This window comes from Hevea brasiliensis, chromosome 16, assembly GCF_030052815.1.
Source record: "Hevea brasiliensis isolate MT/VB/25A 57/8 chromosome 16, ASM3005281v1, whole genome shotgun sequence".
Lineage (NCBI taxonomy): Eukaryota > Viridiplantae > Streptophyta > Magnoliopsida > Malpighiales > Euphorbiaceae > Hevea > Hevea brasiliensis.
Genome location: NC_079508.1, coordinates 37,988,840 through 38,012,143, shown reverse-complemented (window position 1 = coordinate 38,012,143; position 23,304 = coordinate 37,988,840). Strand labels below are relative to the sequence as shown.

Genomic DNA, 23,304 nt, shown 5'->3' with positions numbered 1-23,304 from the left:
CTGTAATAAAGCAATTTTTGTAACCTCATATTCCAACATTTATTTTTAACTTTTTTTAATTGCTTAATGTATTTTTTAAAAAGTAATTTATACATGTAATTTTATCAAAGATAGGATTGCCTTGAAATTTGAGGCAAATGGAGTAACTGTTGGATGGTTCTCTAAAAGGTTCTTATGAATGGTTATGCTGCATTGACTAATAACAATTTTCATTTGGTCCTCTTGTTCTTTTATATTGTATGTGTATTTAAAAAAAATTAATTAATTTAGTTTAATTTAATTGTTGGTCCCTTCAAATATTTTTTAAAATTTTTTAATAGGTATATTAATTTTAATTTTTTTATTAATTGATCTCTAAAATTTTTAATAGTCTTTAAAAAATATTTATAAAAAAATAAATAAGTGCAGTAAATTTTTATTTTTTGTTAATTGACCTTTCAAATCTTTTATTGACCCAAATAATTTATAATTTATATATTATGATTTAAATTAAAATATTAAAATTATTCGGTTTTCATTAAATAAATACAAAAATTCAATAAAAAATTAATTACTCAAACTTTTAAATCTACAAATTAAAATTTGTTTTGCAATTATTATTTGAAAATTAAATTTAGGCAAACCTAATAATTTTGTAACACCCCTTACCCGTCTATAATGTAGCCGAGCAAGGTGCGTCACACGGAGTGCCGGAGCACCTGATCTTTTCTGATTTCATTACCGTTCTTAATATACTTTTTCAAAAACTTTATCTCGGGTTTAGGCTATTTTTGTTTTCTATTCAAAAACTAATGAATTTAAAAAGTCCAAAAATTTTAACAAAAATCCAGCAGAGTGCCGGTTGTAATTTGGACTAACAGTTCTTCTGAACCTGCCAAAAATAGTTCTCAATATACTCAACAACTCAAACTCAATAGTCTCAAAAATTTTCAAGCATAATGTATCTCAATACAGTATCCAGATTTCTCAGAAATCTCATCAGATTATCAACATCTCAATATTGACAAGTACAATCTCATTATAACTCAAATTCAATTCACATATTAAAATACTTGCTTTCAGTAGCTTCCATAATTCACAGGTTAATTACATGAGTTTATTTTGTACAGGATATACAAATAATTTACAATGTGCTAGGAATGAACAATATACATAACATGTATAAAATGAGCCCTATCTACATGCATTGCTGAGGAGGTGACAACCTTGTACTCTTTTGACACTTCTGCAGATCTGAACTCCAAAAATCTCAGTCGACAGTCTACTGATTTTACCTTCAGTACCTGCGCGAGGAAGCAATTCCATCGCGCTAAGCATTTCTGCTTAGTGGTGCAATAGTATAACAAGAAATAATATATACAAATAAAGAAAGAAATAAATAATAATTCGGATACTCAGGAATCAATTTAATTTGGTATGGTATTTCTAGTATCAACTATCTTATATACTAGTTTGTTCCCCTTTGGAAGTGCTTAGTTTATAACCTTTCAGTAAATATAATCCAGGCGATAATCGAAGAAAATTTTTCCAATAGAGAAAACACAATAATGATACATATCTAGGAATAGAATGAAAAATATTTGAACAATTTAAAAAAATATAAATTCAAATATAGTTTCCACATAACAAAATTTTCATTTTTATATAGGAATATGTTTTTAAAATATTGGGTTTTTTAAAGTATGGGGACTAACTAATTAGTTTTGCTAAACAATAAAGACTAAATAGTAATATTTTTCAAAATAGGTAGGCCAATTAATTAGTTTGACTAAAATAGAAGAACTAAATAATTATTTGACTAGCATTAAAATTAGTTGACCAACAAAAAAATTTGATGGAGATATGAAAGAGTTTAAGGAAAGAAAAATATAAAAACTAAATGGTGTATATTTTAAAATAAAAAGACTAAATAATTAGTTTTATTAAAATACAGTAACTAAATAATAATTTCATAAAGAAAAAGGAAATTACAATTAAGTTTTTAAAATATAGAAAAATGTACATGTTAATTTCTAATTTGTTTTTAACAAAATTTTGGTTCATAAATTTAAATTTTATTTCATAAATTGATCTTTCTTTTTTATTAAAATTAGACTCAAGATTTATTAATTGATGTAAAATAATAATAATGTCTCCTCTGATAATATACACATTAATTTGTTTTTCTTTTCATTTTTTTGGAGAAGATAGAAATCCATCTGGTCGAGATAGCATTGCCGAGTTTTTGAGGTCTGTTCAAACCCATTTCAATATAACAAGATTCAACTTTCAAGAAATCCCTTCCATTCTTAAAGTTATGTGGTTATAAGGCCATATAGAGCAACAAATTCATAGACTGCAGCTTCTCAGCTTCTGAGGTTAATAAAATGCCTTGAATCACGGAGCCCAGCAGTAGAACGAACACAAACCAAGAACCCAAATAATTGTAACAAAGTGTCACTATTACTAGCCGAAACAATCCCAATAGCTTGGTGCCATATGTTGCAAAAGAAGTATTGCCACAAAAGAAGTATTGCAAAAGAAGTATTTCCAAACATTGTGTTGTAATGATTATAATGATTAATGGCCCAAGATAGTGCAAATTCTGTTTTAAAAAATGCAACATTAGAGAGAAAGAGAGAGATAATTTAGAAATTATGTGAGTTGGCTTGTAGAGTCTAAGGTTGATTGACAGAAAATTGAGTCTGATTTCAATTGAAACACCAATTTGTTAACACAGTTTAAATTTAAGGACTAAATTATTGCCAAAAACAAATTAAGGATTGATATGTGGATTTTTCTATATCTTATGGACTTAATTGTAATTCATCCTATATTTGAATTAAATTTCTAATCATAATAAACAGCCAAATTTTTTCACTCTTTTGCGATTTATTCATATCGTTTCAATTTTGGCACAAAAATACAAACCTTCAAATATTGAAAAAAATTTATCCTAATGAAAAAAAATCTCTCTTCCTCTCTCTCTCCCTCATTATATAGAAAATCTTGTCATAATTTCTGAGATGTTTCCTCTAAATATCAAGGATGAAGTTGCTATAAAAAAAAAAAGAACCCTCCCAATTTTTATTATAAGTATAGTGTTACTTTTTGTTTATTTTTTCCTTTAGAGATAATCGATAGTGAATGATATGAATGTAATCATTTAACAGTTAAAAATAATTAAAATGAGATAAATTTTAAATTAAATATTGCAATAAAAAAACTCAAAAGTTTTGATATATATAAGTGAGATTGATTGTGTAATACTCTATATATTTTTTCTTACATGTAAAATTAGTTATGTAATACTATAATTAGCATTATTTTTTAATTATAATAGCATAGACTATTTCCAATTTATCATCAATTAAGAAATTGTATTTTATAAAATCACATTATTAAAGTGTTTATCTATAAAAAAGATAAAAATGTATTTTAAATTTAGTTTATAATTTACGTAGATTTTATTTGAATTACATAAAAAAATTTAAATAATATCACATTTTTATGTAAATATTGAATAAGCTTAATTACACAAAAAAAAAAAAAGAAAAAAAAAGCAGTAGAACCCATGTCCTTTTCTATCTATATATCCTTTAAAAAAAAAAAAAACCCTCTCTATCTATATATCCTTTTCTAGTAGTTTATCCGCTGCTTATTCAAACTACCTATATTTCCTAGTGTTTTAATTAATCCTTTTGCAATTACTGCTGCTACTATAACCCATGTCGAAGCAAAGCGATCTCTTCATCACATTACTGCATTTAGTGGCAACTTCACAGACAACACTTGCATATTAATTTGAAGGTGCATGAGACTTTTTCATTGAATTAGATCGTACATACTTCACTTTCTAAATCAACATACGAGTTATATCACTCTTACAAACAACGAATATGTTCTATAGTTAATGCATGGAGATTCTCCTCCTGCTATTGTGCTTGTTGGTCACAGGTTGTGTAAGTTAATTTGTATGGCATATTGAATATTTTTAAGGTAATAGATATTCAGAAGGGAAAGGAAAAGCTCCGACCTCTCCTACCATCAACCTTCTTTTTATTTATTCCCCCAACCCCTTCTTGCACAGCTAATTTCGTTATGATATAGTGCTTAAGAATTTGACAGTATTGATATTCAATTTTGCATCTACATGCTTTCCTTTCCTTTTTATTGGATAATATGATAGAATTTCAGGGAACAGCTATGGCTTCTCTGGTACACATGCAGAAAATCTTATCAAACAAGATGCAGCATTTCTCAAGCATAGAAAAAGCGGTATCTATGATTTTTTTTTGGATCCCAATCTTTCCTGTCTAATAGTTATTTTTACATCATGATTTGTTTGAATCTGTTTAATTCCTAAGTTGTCAAATTTAGAATCAAAATCATAATTTTATTAATCAAGAATTGAGAAGAAAATCGAATTTGTAGATTTTATACAAATTATTGTGACCTTACATACATATAAAACTAGCAAATATATACATTGGAGAATGAAATATATTATCTAATAATTAATGATTACATAGCAAATCAGAAAAGGTGATTCTCATAACTTATTCATTTCATTAGGAGTCCTGCACTAACAATTTTCAAATTTAAGTGTTCTTAACTTATTCCATGCCCTTGCCATATGACTCGTCTAAACTATTGTTCAGTTTTTTAATAAATTTAATTAAAAGCATTACAACATAGTTTCTTAATTTTCAAACTTAAGTGTTCTTAACTTTCTACCTTGCCAATTTCCATAATTTGATGGTGTTAAGAGACCACTTGTGGTTTATACCAGTACTTTTACCATAAAACTTAATTAAAATAATGAATAGAAAAAACACACACACAGACACAAACACAAACACACACGCACAAGGGAACTGATATCCCTACTTACAATATGTTTGCCACCATTTTTAGCTTAAAGCCTTAGTTATTTCTAGCTCCAGCCTTAAAACAAATGGACAGCCAAAGCATCAGTCTATTTGTGGATTGCATCCTATTCAGATTCAAAAGAACAGAATGCAGACCTATCATATCTCCAGAACAAGTCAATTTGGCACTAAGATAATACCAGACTATGTCAATAAATTATTTTCAAAGGGCTAACCCAAGAACAATGGAAGATGAATCACATAACAACTGATTCCCAAAATAAACAATTTTTCTATTTTTAAATGGAAAAAGCAATTAATGTAAGATGCATGACACAACACTGTACCGTTTACTAATTCTTATCATATTGATTTTACCATTTAAAAATTTCTCAACCAAATTTAACAGCAGATTTCTATTCTTTTTCTGTCCAAATGATTAAGATACAAATTTATTTCAATGCGTCCCTTCACACCTTACATAAAGCAAATACCTAAATTAAAGCTATCCTGATAAATGAGAAGTAAAAGAACATTCACAAATTGAGAAAAATAGCATAGAAAGTGTCACTCCTAAGCCAAGATTTCTGTAAGGACAATTCAAAGAAAGAAAGAAGGAATGAATGAATTAATTAATGAAAGAGAAAGATGAATTAATAATAAAACTACCGGGTCAATTTCAACTAATTCACGAGGTGCAACGTTGATGACATTGAGGATCTCAGCTTTTGCAAGCTTGTATGTCTTATACTTCTCCATAAATTCATGGATTTGCTCTCTCGTTTGCCTGCAAGCAGGAGTCTCCACCAAATAAACAGAAACCTACAACAAAAAACAACAAATGCAATTAACACCCATAAGAGTTTAGATTTCTTTTACCCATTCAAATCCTATATACTCAATTTTTTCACTAAAAAATGTAGACAACTTATATTCTGATGATGCTACAGGAGCAATAACCCTTGAGAGGAAATTGCAATACACTCATCCAAGAAAGAATGGAGAGGAAAAAGAAAATGAATAAAAAAAAGCCATTAATGTAGCAAGGCAAGCACTTACATCTTCATTGGAATATGATTCTTCAATTCCCCTGAAAATGAGACCAACAAGAAAAACCAGCAGAAAATTAAGAAAATCCTGCTTCAGAATTAGAAGCTAAGCTGTAATAAAACTAAAGTTGCTTATCGAATTTGCGATCAGCTTAAGTCACATATTGGTAGCTCCAAAAACTCAGCTTAACACAAGAGGCAATGGCGGCGAAGCACACTAGCACAAGCAGCAGTTTTGGGAGCTATAAAAGCTGAAAAAAAAACAAGGAAATTTAATCTCCTCAGGCAGGAGAGCTGGAGAAGACGATTCAGACGAGAATGAAGAGGCAAGATCTAAAAATCTACAATGAGGGGAAAAAAGCCTTAGCCTCACCTTGAATCGATGGGAAGAAGAGGAAAGCAGGAAACAACGTCGGTCAGACACAACAGAGGAGGAGCAGGCAAGACCAGTCGACTTCGAGACTAGGAGCTAGATGGAATAGGGCATGAGGCGCTGGATGCAGGAGAAAGATAAGAAAAAAACATATAGCAGATGCAGATGGTGGGCTGGGCTTAGGCAGGCAGACTGGTTTAATATGGGCTAGCTGGACGAATGAAGGCAAGGGCATATAAGTAATTACATAAATAGGTTAATTAATTTTAAATACTTACCAACGCAGAGTCTTTTATTATCAGTCTGATTGCTCCAAGCTCAAGATCCTCTGCTTTTTCAATTCTTGCTTTCTACCTGTCGTGATCGCCAATACATAAACACAAGACTTGAAAACTTCATCTCCTTCTTCTTTCTTTGCATACGAGTTTGATTCTTAATCGCACGCAAGATATGATCTCCAAGAAATCGATCGCGATGATGCACAAATCCATTTTATTTGTTTGTCCTTGGTGGATTTTAGGGTTTTCTTTTAGATTTCCTTTTATTTTCGGTTGCCTTTCTTTGGAGGATAGGCTAATGGAAATCAAGATTCTTGCTTTTATCTAGCTATGGTTTTGTTCTTTGATTGCGTAACCGATGGATTTTCATATAATGGATTCGATCGATATGTTGTCTTGATATGCTTTATCCGCTCGGTTAAGGTTTTTGTGTTCATCGTTTCCGTGGTGTTAAAGAAAGCAGATTGGGCAAGAGAATGTGGATATCGTTTGATATATCGCTTATATGGTATCGTCTGCTCATCCTACTATTGTGTTTTGTCTTTCTAGCATGGATGCGAAGATTGCGACCATTCATTCACGACTTGGAGGAGGACTGCGCGCAACAATGTTGTTTGTCGTTCTTGGATGATGGGAAAGTGTAATAGGAACCCTCAGAGGTTCATGCACAGAGAATTGCCACCTCCTAATGTTTATCGAAGAACATCTGAGCAACCCAATCTTTTACGGAAGGAACAATCGATTAGGAGCCCTAGCCATGGCCTCAAAAATTCATTGGCATTGAGTGATGGATCTGAAGTTAAAACTGCTCAGAATAGCACCAATCATGTTATTAAGGATCCACCTAGGAAACGCCCCAATCCTGGGAATTCTTTGGCTTCAAATAGTGGAGGTGGAGGTGGTGGGTCTGAATATAAATGCACTCGTGAGAGCTCCAGTTCTGGCACTAAGGCAATGAATTTGGAGAAGATAAAACCATCCTGTAGGGGTGGGGCGTGAGGCGAAATATCATCCATTAGAATTATATAAAATGCACCAGGTAATGCCCAGGAAAGATGGTGGAGTCACAATGGTCTCACTTAAGTACCACCTCCTTAGACAGCATTTCCTAGACATGCACTTTATACAATCCTAATAGAATCAAACCACTGGTAGTACCATCTTCCCATAACACTATCACGGTACTAAGGATTTATGCCACGAAGGCATAGATAGACAGGAGTCGCCACCCGGGTAATAACCGGGACATATTCAGTGTTTCTTCCGAGGGTCATGGATGGCAACTTACTCCTTGCAGAGTTTCCACAACCGTCATTACCATAGCCCAATGTCTAGGTTCGGGATAGTGGGTACGTAAGGGGAAGGTGTTAGGCACCCCTTACGCCTGGTCTAACCTCGTTAATTCGAGTGCCAGTCCTCTACTAATGTTTCTAGAAGTCTTGTTTATTATTCCTTTATTAAACTTTGTCCTAAAAAATGCAATTCTAATCCTACACACGCAAGCAATTCACAAAAAGGGTTATTGTTTACACATAATTTTTATGCACAAGTAATTCCTATCTATGGGGTTGCTAATTATTTAAATGATATTTACCAGATGACTAAAATTAATTTATTATTGAGAATTTAATTTACAAACAAATTCAATTTCAAATAACCCTGTGTTTCTATTTAACCTAATTAATTAATTTTCACCAAGTTACCCTAAGGATAATTGAACTAAGTTAATTATGTACATGTGTAATTTATTCTAATATCACATAAGTCCCAAACAATCACAACCTAATAAAGATTTCTAACATGCAAATTTATTTTACAATTACCAAGTATTAAATTAAATTTATTTTACATGCCAATATTAGTTTAATTTACAAACAAGATTAATTTTAATTTACAAAGTATTTATTTAAATTAATTACATGCAAAAGTCAGTTAAATTAAAAACAAAGTTAATTTTAATTTACCAAATGAAAGTTCTATTATTACTACAATTTCATGCTAATGGTTATTCGAGAAGTTTAGAGCTACTTACTTGTTGGTAAATGCAGTTGCCATTGGGGCAAGCTACCCTTAAAAAAGGGTCTTCTCTTCGAGTATGGCAATGATATCCCTGGCTTACTCCCGTTTAGCTCCATATAAGCTCCGCGCAAATGCCCTCTTTGGTAATTACCTTAGGGCTTCCAGAAATCTTGTATGAAAATCTTCTTGAAGAAAAAAAAATAATAAGGAAGAACTCAAAGAGTCTTAAATATCTCTAAATTTCTTATAGCTCTGAATTTTCTCTACCTCTTTCCTCCCATCATCCCCTTCTTCTCTTCTCTAGTAGGGTATTTATAGGGTTTTGGGAGAGAGGTGTGATAGGGTTTGGAGTCTTAGGATGATAAAGTTTAGATGACTTGAACAACTGCGATTGCAGAATTCAAATAAGACTGGGATATGGGTGAGGTGTTTCAACCAATAGGAAGACAGAAAAAAATGGAAGGCACCAATAGGGAATGAGGAAGAGGTGTGGTAGGATTTGGAGTCTTAGGATGATAAAGTTTAGATGACTTAAATAACTACAATTGCAGAATTCGAATAAGACTGGGATATGGGTGAGGTGTTTCAACCAATAGGAAGACAGGAAAAAATGGAAGGCACCAATAGGGAATGAGGAAGAGGTGTGGTAGGATTTGGAGTCTTAGGGTGATAAAGTTTAGATAACTTAAACAACTGCGATTGCAGAATTCGAATAAGACTAGGATATGGGTGAGGTGTTTCAACCAATAGGAACACAGGAAAAAATGGAAGGTACCAATAGGGAGTGAGGAAGAGAGTGGGGCCAAGGAGGAGAGAGATATTTTGTTATTTTAATTTTTAGAAAATAATTAAATGGGTCCCATTTAAAATTCCTAACTAGGCTTTCTTAGGCCCACGGAGCCCAATTAAACTTAATTAGATCCATTTAAAAAACTACCCATATTAAATTTAAACAAAATAAAATTTTATTTAAATTTAATTAAATTAATTTTCCCAAAACTTTATTATTATTTTTATTTTTTTAAGATCATGCCACGAAATTAATAATTCAGCTCAATGCCTCCAATTACATTTTACAGTCATATAATTTTTCATCATCGGGTTTCCCACGGCCTCAATGCACATACTCATCACAAAATAAGGGTCTACAGTTTGCCCCCCACTTTGGCGAAAGTTGAAATCAGTGCGAAAGCATTGCTCAAGTTTCGTCAAAGTGAAACTTGAATTTCTAATAACTATGAAACATTAGCTATGAGGATCAAGTATATCTTGCTCGGTCGACATACTCTATATTATGAGACTAGCTACGGTCTCATAACAGTAATAACTGTGTCATGTGAAAAATGAGTGTATCTTGCTCTGTCGATACACTCTGCGTCATGAGACTAGCTACGGTCTCATAACAGTGATAACTGTGTCATGTGAAAATTGAGTGCATCTTGCTCTGTCGATACACTCTGTGTAATGAGACTAGCTATAGTCTCATGACAATGGCAACTGTGTGATTTGAAATGTTGTGGATTCTTATTTAGGACCGCAGTCCTAAACTACCTACGTATCCCCCTCATTATCCTGAGGAAGAATCAGACCCACTCGTAGTTCGACACTTGAAACTGTGGTGATGCATGTTCTTCTACGCCTTACACACCTACATGTGACATGTTGATGCGTGTTCTTCTACGCCTTACACAACTATGCCATATGCCCTAAACAACGTCTAAGGACTTACTAAAAAAAAAAAAAAATATCTGTCATGAAATGTTGTGGGTTCGTATTTAGGACCGCGGTCCTAAACTACCTACGTATCCCCCTCGCTATCCTAAGGAAGAATCAGACCCCCTCGTAGTTCGACAATTGAAACTGTGGTGATGCATGTTATTCTACGCCTTACACACCCACAGGTGACATGTTGATGCATGTTCTTCTATGCCTTACACAACTATGTCATGCGCCCTAAAACAACGTCTAAGGACTTATAAAAAAATATCTAATTCATGATTTGAAAAATTAGGATGACTAGGTCTCATAACTCTTTTTGTGATTTTTGTGCTTCTTGTATGCTACTTCCTATCATGGGCATGCTGATTTTGCTAGAGATTCTAAAAAAACTTAGTCCTCTGAGGGACCTCTTTTTACAAAAACTTTCTTTTAGCCTCCAAGTTTTTTAGAAGAATTGTTCACCAAAAAAGACTTCCTTAAGGTCACAATACAATTTCTCTCTGATTTTTCTTTTTCTTCTCTCCCCCCATGGTTTCTGCCTTGACTCATTTCTCTTCCATGAACTCCATTCTCTGTGCCCTAACTTTTGCCTGAAATGTCCTTTCTGATTTTCATCTCAGCGGGCTTGCTCTAACTTTTGCCTAAGTGGCCCTTCCGGGTTTTCCACCTAGCAAGCTCCCCTTTTTTTTTTTTTTTTTTTTTTTTTTTAAATTAGACAATTACCAGGACATTCATATCAAGCACCTATCTTGTCATGCTCAGAAGACATAGATTAAATCAAAACAACGCAGTTCAATTACTTAATCATTTGATGTATCCCTCAAGACACAAACATTCACAATCATAATTAAATAAAACCCATTCCTAGTCAATGCAATAAAAATTTCTTTATTTATTCAGGTACACCATTACTCCCTCTTACATTTAGTTTTGCCAAATTTCTAACCTTCCAAAGTTAGAAATAAGCTTTATAACCTGTCGAATGGCCTTTTTAGGTTTTCCATCCAAATCTTCTCTCATCTCTCCTTTTGCCTAGACTGCCTTTTGCAGGTTTTCAATCTAGCATTTTTTTTCTTTTCTTTTCTTTTTTTTTTCTTTGACCCTTATTTTTGCCTAGACCGTCTCTTGTAAATTTTCAGCCTAGCTGGCCTATCTCACACAAAGTACCATTTGAGCTTGTCTAAGTTGACTGGTTCTTGAAATTCATTCCCATCCAGGTCTGATATTCTTACAGCACCTCCTGACAAGATCTTTTTGACTATGTATGGACCATCCCAGTTTGGCTTAAACTTTCCTCTTGGATCAAAAGGGATGGGCCGAGCTTGTTTCAAAACCATGTCTCCCTCTTTGATCTTTCTTGGCTTCACCTTCTTATTAAAGGCCCTTGCTATATTCCTTTGATAAGCCTGCATATGATACAAGGCTCGCATCCTCTTCTCATCAATCAAAGCTAGTTCTTCATATCTTTTCTGGGCCCACTCATTTTCCGGAATCTTAGCTTCTAGTATCACTCTCAAGGATTTGACCTCTAGCTTAATGGGTAGCACTGCTTCAATCCCATACACTAAAGAGAATGGAGTTGCCCCTGTGGATGTTCTTGTAGTAGTGCGATAACCCCAAAGAGCATAAGGGAGTTTCTCAGGCCAATCCTTATAGGTTTCAACCATTTTTCTCAGAATGGTTTTCACATTCTTATTTGTTGCTTCATCTTGCTCCATTAGTCGTGGCTTTGTATGGTGAGGACTTGTGATGCTTAATCTTGAATTCGGTAATTAATTCTAAGAAATCACCTTTGAACTGGCTGCCGTTATCTGATATTATCTCATGGGGTACCCCAAACCTGCAAATCAAGTTCTTTCTCACAAACTTACTTATCTGCTTAGCCCCTACTACTTTATAAGATTCAGCTTCAACCCACTTGGTGAAATAGTCAATTGCCACTATGATAAATCTATGGCCATTAGAAGCCGTGGGAGAAATCTTCCCAATAATGTCTATGCCCCATATTGAGAATGGCCACGGTGAAGTCATGCTGTAGAGTTCACTGGACGGTAGGTGATTCAAATTCCCATGGATTTGGCACTCATGGCATCTTTTCACAAATTTAGTGCAGTTAGTATCTATGGTATACCAGTAATAGCCCAATCTTAAAATTTTGCTCGTTAATGCCCTTCCGTTCATGTGAGGACCACACAGTCCTGCATGTACTTCCTCCCTTATCTGCTCGCATCGCCACACACATAAGAGCAATAGTCCTTCGAAGAACCTTTTGTAGAGTTGCCCCCCAGCCAAAGTGAACTGAGTGGCTAATCTACGAATTGTAGCTCTATCCCTACTATTAGCTGACTGTGGGTATTCTCTTACCTCTAAATATCTTCTTATGTCCTCATACCATTTCATCTCATCTTCTAGATCTAAATGTGCTATTATTAACCCTTCATAGCATGGGATTTTACTCCTCATCAAGATAACTGGCTGGGTCAGCTTCTGATCACCCTTCTCCCATAAGGATGCCAGCGTGGCTAGAGCATCAGCTATCTGGTTCTGAGCTCTAGGCATGTGCTTCATTGTCACTTCCTCAAAGCTAAATAATAGTTTCTTAGCATACTCTAGGTATGGCCTCAACTTTTCTTCTTTCAATTCCCATTCACCTTTAACATGGGAAACCACTAGCATTGAATCTCCGAACACCTCCACTTTTTTAGCCCCAACAGCTATTAATGTCTCCAGGCCACAAATGCAAGCCTCATATTCTGCAATATTATTAGTGGTTAGGAAACATAGCCTTTTTGACATTAACAATTGTTCTCCATTCGGTGCTTCCAAAACTACCCCTATACCGGCTCCGCTCTTATTCATGGCCCCATCAAAGTACATTTTCCATGGCTGGACCTCTACTAGCTTGAGACTCTCATCCGGGAAGGCTGTTTCGACTTCTTCCCCTTCATTAACTGGATTTTCAGAAAGAAATTCGACCACTACACGCCCTTTAATGGTTTTTCGAGTCTCATACACAATATCAAATTCAGACAGTAGGACCAACCATTTGGCCAATTTTCCAACTAGCGTCGGTACTTCAAATAGGTACTTTAAAGGATCCATCCGGGATACTACAATAACTCGATGAGTCTGAAAGTAGTGCCTTAACTTCTTAGTTGCCCATACTACTGCATGTGTTCTTTCTATTAGTGAATAATTCTCCTCATAAGCAAGGAGTTTCTTACTGATGTAATAGATGGCTCTCTCCAGATTCTCTACTTCTTGTGCCAACATTGCCCCCAGGGCCATGTTTTCCACTGATAGGTAGAGGATTAGAGGGATGCTAGGTATGGGTGGTGACAAAATTGGTGGATTGCTCAGGTACTGCTTTATCTTTTCAAATGCCTCTTGACATTGCTCATTCCACACCACTGGCTGATTCTTTCTTAGTAGCTTAAAAATTGGTTCACAGGTAGTTGTGAGCCTGGCTATGAACCTACTGATGTACTGTAATTTGCCTAAGAAACCTCTAATCTCTTTTTCTGTTCTCGGGGCTGGCATCTCCTGGATTGCCTTCACCTTATCTGGGTCAACCTCAATCCCTTTCCTACTGATCATATGCCCTAACAGTTTGCCTGAAGTGACCCCAAACACACACTTGCTAGGGTTCAGTCTCAATTTATACTTGATGACTCTCTGAAAGAACTTCTCTAATGCCTCAAAATGTCTCTCCCTAGTTGGGGATTTTACTACCATGTCATCCACATATACTTCAACTTCTTTGTGCATCATGTCATGAAACAACATAGTAGCCATTCTCTGATAAGTTGCACTAGCATTTTTTAGCCCAAAAGGCATGACCTTATAACAATAAGTCCCCCATTCAGTGATAAAAGCTGTCTTTGCTTTATCTATCAAATCCATGAGGATCTGATTATATCCCGAAAAACCATCCATGAAAGAGTACATGGCCATGCAAGCAAAGATCACAACAAGCACATCGATGTGAGGCAATGGGAAATCATCCTTAGGAGTAGCCTTATTCAGGTCCCTATAATCTACACACATCCGAACTCGCCCATCCTTCTTGGGGACTGGCACAATGTTGGCTAACCACTCGGGATACTCAATTACTTCAATAAAATCAGCCTCAATAAGCTTTTTCACCTCTTGAGCTATCTTTTCTTCCCATTCTGGCCTAAGCCGACGTTTCTTTTGTTTTACTGGCCTCATGTTAGGGTCTGTGGGGATCTTGTGTTGTACTATGTCTCGATCAATTCCCGGCATATCTTTATAAGACTGTGCAAATGCTTCTTGTTATTTTATTAATAATTCTACATTTTTATCTCTTTCTTTTTGGGTTAAATCTTCAGCTAACTTAATGTCTTTAGGATCATCTGGTGTACCCAAATTAATAGAGATTGATTTTAATGCATTAACAGAAATAGATTCTAAATGATTATGAATGCTATGTGTATAGCCATTAGGAAGAACATCAAACAAATAAGCAAAAGGACTAGTCATATTATTTATTTTTGCCTCAAAATCATCATCAAGTACATCAGAAATAACAATATCAGTATCACTATTATGAGCATTACAAAAGACAGACTCAAACTTAGGGGTGTAGGTCCAAGTGCTTGGCTTCCAAGCAGACCTTAACTTGATGACATTGACCTCTTGTTCTAATTCCCCAACATGCGGCAGCTCCTGGTCATCAGTCCATGCAATTGCGCCCTCCCTGATAAACTTGGTGGGCTTGAGTTCCTCTTCATCTTCAGTTGGCTGATAGCCCAGCCCATATCTAGTGATTTGCCCCTTTATTTCTGGAAAGGTCACTAAGCCATTAGCTCGTTTTCCCAGACCCATGCCAGGAAAAAACTTCATCTCTTTCATCATAGTGGCCACCCTAGGGTCCATCCAGTCTTCATAGATCCCAGCAACTTGGAAACCAGACAATAGTGGTACCGAACCATCCACTTGCAGCATAGCTACTTCCCCATCTCTTTCAGCATTGACGGTGATTATACCATCTTGATACGGGATCTTGATCTTTTGGTGGAGTGTAGAGGGGACTCCACCTAAGGGATGGAACCAGATTCTACCCAACAGTAAGGAGAATGTCATGGGGATGTCTAGCACAGTAAACTCAACTTCGGTCTCTACAGGCCCCACCTTAACCATAGTCTTGAATACCCCTATCACGTTTCTCTTTGAATCATCATAGGCCCTGATAACCAGATCAGAACCAGTTAGTTCAGACATAGAAATTCCTAATTTTGGCAGAATCTTCAGAGGGCATACGTTGATGGCTGACCCATCATCTATCATCACACAAGGCACTTTCCACCCTCTAACCTCGGCGGTCACGAACAGAGCCCTACTATGGTTTCTCCCCTCAGCTGGGAGATCATGATCAGAGAAAGTAATATGACCCCCATCTTCTATAAGCACAACTTTGGCAATCTCTTCTGGAGTTATCTCCGTGGAGACCTTGAGTACACTTAGGGCCTTAGTCAGTGCGGTTCTGTGTTTTTCTGATGCCAATAGCAATTCCCAGACCGTTACACTAGCCTGAGTCCTCTTCAATTGCCTAAGGAACTGATCATCCTCTTCATCTGTGTCCTCTTCAGCCAACACCTTGGCTTTCCCTCTCACGTTGTCCTTCTCCATGGGTGGATCAGGATAATATCCACCACTCTTGGTCATATGGCTCACCCTACTCTTTTCCTCTCCGTCAGAGTCAACCCAAACATCTAACAAACCTTCCTCATCACTGGAACTATCCCAAATATCAATTGTCATTACAGATCGAGGTTCATCAAGCTTTTGGATAGGTTGGATAAGGTTAAGAATTTGGTCAGGGTCAATTGAGGTGGTGGAAATCATGTAAAGTCCTGGTGGAGGTGGAACATTATGGTTGGGCATTGGGTTGGTGCGTGTGTTGGGTCGATTTTCTGGGTCAGCTATTTTCTTAGCATCGATCAAGTCCTGAACTTCATGTTTTAGCCGAAAACATCTATCAGTGTCATGGCCATGAGTTTGATGGAATTGGCAATATAGGTTAGCATTGTAATTGGGTGGCAGTGGGTTTGGTGGTGGTCTAGGTGCCAAGGGTTCGAGGAGACCCCGAGCTTTGAGTCGCTCGAAGACTTTAGATAGAGGTTGGTTGAATTGAGAGAACTTTCTAGGGGTGCGGGACATAGTTTGAACCTCAATGACTTTGTTTTCCCCAGTAATGTTGCCAGCTGACTGGTATCCTCCCCTCTTGGGCTGATAACTCTTCTTTTCATTGTTCAATACATCCTCCACTAATACCCCAGCATCATATAGCTGTTCAAAGGTAGCCAAGGGATAATAACAAAGTTTCTCATAATAACTAGGCTGCAGACTTTTCACTACCAATCGCACTTGATCCTTTTCAGCAGGCCTATTGGTCATCTTCATGGCCTTTTTCCTCCATCTCAATAGATACTCTGAAAAGGTTTCATTTGGTTTTTGCCTAGTGGTCTCTAAGTCTCTCAGGGTAACATCTAAAGCTGTATTATAGGAGTATTGTTGCACAAATCTCCTAACTAGCTCCTCCCAATCTTTTCTCACAGTGGCTTCTAGCCCATGATACCATGAAGATGCAACCCCTTCTAGTGACATAGAAAAGAACTGAGTGACTTGGTTCTTAGTCAAACCAGTTGTTTTCATGACTATAAGATAAGACCTGAGGTGGGTTTTTGGGTCACCAGTACCATCGAATTTAGCCAAATCAGGCATCTTGAATTTTTCAGGTAGATTTCCATCCAACTGGATGTCAAAGTCATCTCAGATCTAATGACCCCATTCCAAGAAATTCACTTGCTTTTTCACACCGGCACAAGTTTTTCCATCATCTCAGTAACAACTCTAATCTCCTCACTTGTCCCCTTTTCTTTCTTTTTGGCCTTGTCTTGGAGATAATCTTCTTCATCCCAAACGTCATCAAAGGCCTTCTTTTTACTAGTCTCTTCTTCAGGCCTTTTCACCTGAACATCACTAGGCCCACACATCTCTAACTTCTTCTCAAAGTTGGCCATGATTTTTCCTTCAAGCTCAGCCATCTTGGCATTCAAAGCTTCTTCAAGCATCTGTTTAAACATGACCTTAGTGTCTTCCATTTTAGCTTGTGCAGGTGTAACTCTTACCAATCTCTTTCCCTCCCTAACCCAAGTGACCTGATTAGAAGTCTTCTTGATGTGTTCTAAAGCTATGTTTACTACAAAAAAAAAAAAATACAAAGTTTTAACATCTTATGCTATGTACAAATGCAATGCATGAATGCATGAATATGTACTTTCATTTTTACCTTTGCCTTTACAAAGCCAAAACCGAACCGTACTAATACGACCAAAACTGAACCAAAACCGAACTGTATAAACCGAACTAAAATCGGACCAAAGACTAAATGATAAACCGAAAAGAATGTTTCCAGAACTGAATCTTCGCCCCCTTATACCTTCAACTCTCACGTGCATGGTAAGAAAAAATTCTATCCTAGGCTGCAGTACAATCGGACACACCAACAGGGGGTGGTCCAGGACGATCCTTCCCTCACAAATAAAGGATTTATATCCTTAAAGTTTAACCATAAGTAAGCATCCTCTTGCTTAACATGGGTTTTGAAATGGACTTGGGCCTATACACGCATTGGGTTTATGCATAGGCCTAGGTTCATCTCAACTACCACTAGAACTTATAGTTTGAACAGTAAGGATACGAATCCAGCACAATAAAAATCTACGGGGTACCTAGGGTTGAAATCTATGGCTCATGGGCTTCATTGGGTAGGAAAAGGGTCACCCATGCGAGAGCTTGTCCATTAAGCACAACGGCCGGAGCTGTGGCTCTTTTATATACTCGAAGGTACAGGCATGGGGTGCTAGCATTCACCAATTCGTCATAGCTCGAGTAGAGCTATGGTTTCCTTGGCTAGTACTAACGGGGCTAAAAAGGCTAAGAGTGATCCGTGTGATAGTGTAGTGCAATGCAAAAAGTTTAAAAGAGGAATAATATTAGACTAATAGAAACATGTTAGAGTAACTATCCATTTAGTCCCCAGTGGAGTCGCCAAACTGTAGGGGTGGGGCGTGAGGCGAAATATCATCCATTAGAATTATATAAAATGCACCAGGTAATGCCCAGGAAAGATGGTGGAGTCACAATGATCTCACTTAAGTACCACCTCCTTAGACAGCATTTCCTAGACATGCACTTCATACAATCCTAATAGAATCAAACCACTGGTAGTACCGTCTTCCTATAACACTACCACGGTACTAAGGATTTATGCCACGAAGGCATAGATAGACAGGAGTCGCCACCCGGGTAATAACCGGGACATATTCAGTGTTTCTTCCGAGGGTCATGGATGGCAACTTACTCCTGCGAGTTTCCACAACCGTCATTACCATAGCCCAATGTCTAGGTTCGGGATAGTGGGTACGTAAGGGGAAGGTGTTAGGCACCCCTTACGCCTGGTCTAACCTCGTTAATTCGAGTGCCAGTCCTCTACTAATGTTTCTAGAAGTCTTGTTTATTATTCCTTTATTAAACTTTATCCTAAAAAATGCAATTCTAATCCTACACACGCAAGCAATTCACAAAAAGGGTTATTGTTTACACACAATTTTCATGCACAAGTAATTCCTATCTATGGGGTTGCTAATTATTTAAATGATATTTACCAGATGACTAAAATTAATTTATTATTGAGAATTTAATTTACAAACAAATTCAATTTCAAATAACCCTGTGTTTCTATTTAACCTAATTAATTAATTTTCACCAAGTTACCCTAAGGATAATTGAACTAAGTTAATTATGTACATGTGTAATTTATTCTAATATCACATAAGTCCCAAACAATCACAACCTAATAAAGATTTCTAACATGCAAATTTATTTTACAATTACCAAGTATTAAATTAAATTTATTTTACATGCCAATATTAGTTTAATTTACAAACAAGATTAATTTTAATTTACAAAGTATTTATTTAAATTAATTACATGCAAAAGTCAGTTAAATTAAAAACAAAGTTAATTTTAATTTACCAAATGAAAGTTCTATTATTACTACAATTTCATGCTAATGGTTATTCGAGAAGTTTAGAGCTACTTACTTGTTGGTAAATGCAGTTGCCATTGGGGCAAGCTACCCTTAAAAAAGGGTCTTCTTTTCGAGTATGGCAATGATATCCCTGGCTTACTCCCGTTTAGCTCCATATAAGCTCCGCGCAAATGCCCTCTTTGGTAATTACCTTAGGGCTTCCAGAAATCTTGTATGAAAATCTTCTTGAAGAAAAAAAAAATAATAAGGAAGAACTCAAAGAGTCTTAAATATCTCTAAATTTCTTATAGCTCTGAATTTTCTCTACCTCTTTCCTCCCATCATCCCCTTCTTCTCTTCTCTAGTAGGGTATTTATAGGGTTTTGGGAGAGAGGTGTGATAGGGTTTGGAGTCTTAGGATGACAAAGTTTAGATGACTTGAACAACTGCGATTGCAGAATTCGAATAAGACAGGGATATGGGTGAGGTGTTTCAACCAATAGGAAGACAGAAAAAAATGGAAGGCACCAATAGGGAATGAGGAAGAGGTGTGGTAGGATTTGGAGTCTTAGGATGATAAAGTTTAGATGACTTAAACAACTACAATTGCAGAATTCGAATAAGACTGGGATATGGGTGAGGTGTTTCAACCAATAGGAAGACAGGAAAAAATGGAAGGCACCAATAGGGAATGAGGAAGAGGTGTGGTAGGATTTGGAGTCTTAGGGTGATAAAGTTTAGATAACTTAAACAACTGCGATTGCAGAATTCGAATAAGACTAGGATATGGGTGAGGTGTTTCAACCAATAGGAACACAGGAAAAAATGGAAGGCACCAATAGGGAGTGAGGAAGAGAGTGGGGCCAAGGAGGAGAGAGATATTTTGTTATTTTAATTTTTAGAAAATAATTAAATGGGTCCCATTTAAAATTCCTAACTAGGCTTTCTTAGGCCCACGAAGCCCAATTAAACTTAATTAGATCCATTTAAAAAAACTACCCATATTAAATTTAAACAAAATAAAATTTTATTTAAATTTAATTAAATTAATTTTCCCAAAACTTTATTATTATTTTTATTTTTTTAAGATCATGCCACGAAATTAATAATTCAGCTCAATGCCTCCAATTACATTTTACAGTCATATAATTTTTCATCATCGGGTTTCCCACGGCCTCAATGCACATACGCATCACAAAATAAGGGTCTACACATCCTCTAATTCATCAGTTCTGGTTGTTGAAGGCAATGCTTCTGAAGAAAAAACTGTTGAGTGCTCAAAAAAGGCATGTGAGAACTGGATGTCAGACAAATGTGATAAAGAAGATGGGTGCCAGTTCTTGCATTCATGGTTTTATGGGGATTGGTTTTCGACATTGGCAAAGCTCAAGGGGCACATACAGGTGATCATCTTGTTGAATTTTTCTTTGACTTTCTAGTAATCCGTTCATGTTTTATATAATCTGTGTTTTCTTTTGCATGCAAACAATTTTATGCGCAGGAGGAGTTATTGTGTAAACTTATGGATAAATGTTTGATTTTCATTGGTGACTTTTTGTATGATAGGCTGTCTCTGGGATTGCTCTTCCATCAAGATCTGACAAGCTTTTCTCGAGTAGTAGTGATGGAACAGTACATGTTTGGGATTGCAATACTGGTCAATCAACAAGAGTGATAAATGTTGGTGTCAAAATTGGGGCTTTAATCGTGAAGGCCCCGGATATTTGTAGGCTTGCCAAATATTGTTAAGGTTAGCTTACATCGACTTGTAGTGCTTCATCTAGATTGGTTAGTTTAATCTTATTATAAGCTTATGTCAATTTTGTGAGTGATCTTTTAGGCATGTAACATTTAGACAAATTCTGAATTTAATCTCGATGGGCCAGTTGGGCAAGTTAATGCTATAGCAGAAATGATGTTGTTGATATGCTTTTTATGGGGCACAGTGTAATTGCATCTATAATTTTTAAGTTGTTGACATGTTTACCGGTGGATACAATAAGCTTCTAATTATTGATGCCCGATTTTGTGGAAATTTTGAGATGATGCATTAGGTTTTTGCCACATTATTACTGTTTATTGTTCTTAAATGTAAGGGTGAGGTACTGATGTAGCACAAGCTTTTTGTGTGCCCATTCCTATGATTTTTGGAAGCTGCTCTCCCATTGATGGCATCATGTTCAATTGTTATGCTGTGAATCTTTCTTCTGCATGATTTCTTTTTTTTTTTTTTTTTTTTTTATCATCACCATGAATATGATATGGAGAAAAAATAAAGAAGAATTCAAATTGTTTTCTTTTTTGTGTTTACAGGATGGTGCCATTTTTGCTTGGAAAGGGAGTGCTAAGAACCCAAATCCTTTTGAACTGGCCTCATCTATGAAAGGTCACACCAGTGCTGTTATATGCTTGACCATTGGAAGAAATAGGCTATACTCTGGTTCTGTGGACAATACTATAAGGGTAATGCTTGTAACCTTACTATTTTTTTCCTTTGTATGTGATTTTGTGTAGATAGCTCTGATATAGCCCTTCACTTTGTAAAACATGAGACTCAATACTCTCAGTCAATTGGATTAAGGCAATACATTGTAATTATGTGAATTTTTGAAGCCAACATGCATATCATTTGTAACGTATCCGATAAGGGTATATTGTTTTCGCCCTATTAATTCACTGAAGTTATTTTGAGGCACTACACCCTTATATATTTGGCTTATTTGAAATTAAATTTTTGTATCAATAGTGCATCTGAGTGATATTTGGAAGAAATTTTATTTCTTTTTGGATTAATTCTTCATGTTTTCTTCCATATCCGATTTCTAAATACATAAGAGTTCAATTTTTTTTTTTATCAGCTTTCCTTTTGTTCCTTCATGTGCATGGGAAGGATATATTTGGTTGTTTGATTCTACTCTCACCCTCCAAATTTTGTTTTTGTCATTTTTCTTTTAGGCGTGGGACCTCGACACTTTACAGTGTGTTCATACATTGAGTGGTCATAATGATGCTGTAACGTCTCTTATTTGTTGGGATCAATATCTACTGTCTTGTTCATTAGACAAGACAATAAAAGCATGGGCTTTTACTGAAGAGGGTAACTTGGACGTGATTTACACACATAATGAGGAACATGTAAGTTATTTATCTCCAACTTCCAAGTTTATATTCTTGTGCATTTTAAGTAGACTTTTATTTTTTCTTAGATCTTAGGGTTAGATTTGTTTGAACATTAGTTATTGTGGTATGATTGACCAAGTTTATTTGGTCCTATGGAATGTAGTTCCTAATTTTTATTTAAGCTCTCTTGGTGGATGTAATTTCCGTATGCTATCTTTTATTTTTTAAAAAATTGTACTCAGTTTTAAAAATTTGAGTAAAATCAATCCTATTCTCTTTGAGCTACGAAGATTTTGTTTGTTAATTGTCTTGGGCTTTAATATATGAAGTGGAAGCGTCTATTAAAAATGCAATTGTTATTTGTTTATCGATCTTTGTTATTTGATTTCTTATACTCTATTTCACAGTTATTTTATTTTATTATTTGATTGAAATTGTCAAAGTAATGGTGGAATGAAATAATTTCCATTGTAAAATTAATGTTTCTTTGTAATGTAGGCGCTATTGCTCTTTGTGGGATGCTCGATGCGAAGCAAAACCAATTTTGCTTTGCTCTTGCAAAGGACAATATCTGCACTTGCATTTAATCGCCAACGTAAGTGCACACTAAAAGACCTATAGCAATCGTGCGGTGAATTGATTTTTTTTTGGCACTGCCTAAAAATATAATCCTATTTCATTGTTTAGATTCATTGAGGGGCAGGATTTTTGCGAAGTGAGAACAATTCAGACGGTCTGGAGGTCTCTTTTTCACTGGTGATGGAATTGGAACTGGACGTTTGGAAGTTGACAGAATCACATGGAAGAGCTATGGAAATAGCATGATATCTTTGTAACT

The 23,304-nt window shown here is 35.7% G+C and overlaps 2 protein-coding genes and 1 long non-coding RNA gene across 5 annotated transcripts; 2 read left to right on the top strand and 1 right to left on the bottom strand.

The window, feature by feature from the left end:
- Positions 1-1,035: 1,035 nt before the first annotated feature.
- LOC131174419 (uncharacterized) lies at positions 1,036-8,786 on the bottom strand. 3 transcript variants are annotated; one of them, XM_058137637.1, is made up of 4 exons: positions 8,583-8,786; positions 5,910-5,940; positions 5,520-5,672; positions 1,036-5,437 (listed from the first exon to the last, which is right to left on the bottom strand). In XM_058137637.1, the coding sequence occupies exons 1-4, from the start codon at positions 8,603-8,605 to the stop codon at positions 5,387-5,389; spliced, it is 258 nt and encodes an 85-aa protein (XP_057993620.1). In that variant the 5' UTR covers positions 8,606-8,786; the 3' UTR covers positions 1,036-5,386. The 3 variants fall into 3 exon arrangements, 2 of the variants coding, with proteins under 2 accessions (XP_057993620.1, XP_057993619.1); XM_058137636.1 differs by having other exon boundaries at positions 1,036-1,283; positions 8,583-8,726; XR_009144721.1 differs by lacking the exon at positions 8,583-8,786 and adding an exon at positions 6,273-6,443 and having other exon boundaries at positions 1,036-5,672; positions 5,910-6,150.
- Positions 8,787-20,564: 11,778 nt separating this feature from the next.
- On the top strand, positions 20,565-21,095 carry LOC131174607 (zinc finger CCCH domain-containing protein 48-like). Its single transcript, XM_058138360.1, has 2 exons — positions 20,565-20,749; positions 20,913-21,095. The coding sequence occupies exons 1-2, from the start codon at positions 20,648-20,650 to the stop codon at positions 21,093-21,095; spliced, it is 285 nt and encodes a 94-aa protein (XP_057994343.1). The 5' UTR covers positions 20,565-20,647.
- A 220-nt stretch (positions 21,096-21,315) lies between these two features.
- On the top strand, positions 21,316-22,751 carry LOC131174423 (uncharacterized). Its single transcript, XR_009144724.1, has 2 exons — positions 21,316-21,809; positions 22,302-22,751. It is a non-coding gene; the product is annotated as an uncharacterized LOC131174423 (long non-coding RNA).
- Positions 22,752-23,304: the final 553 nt, after the last annotated feature.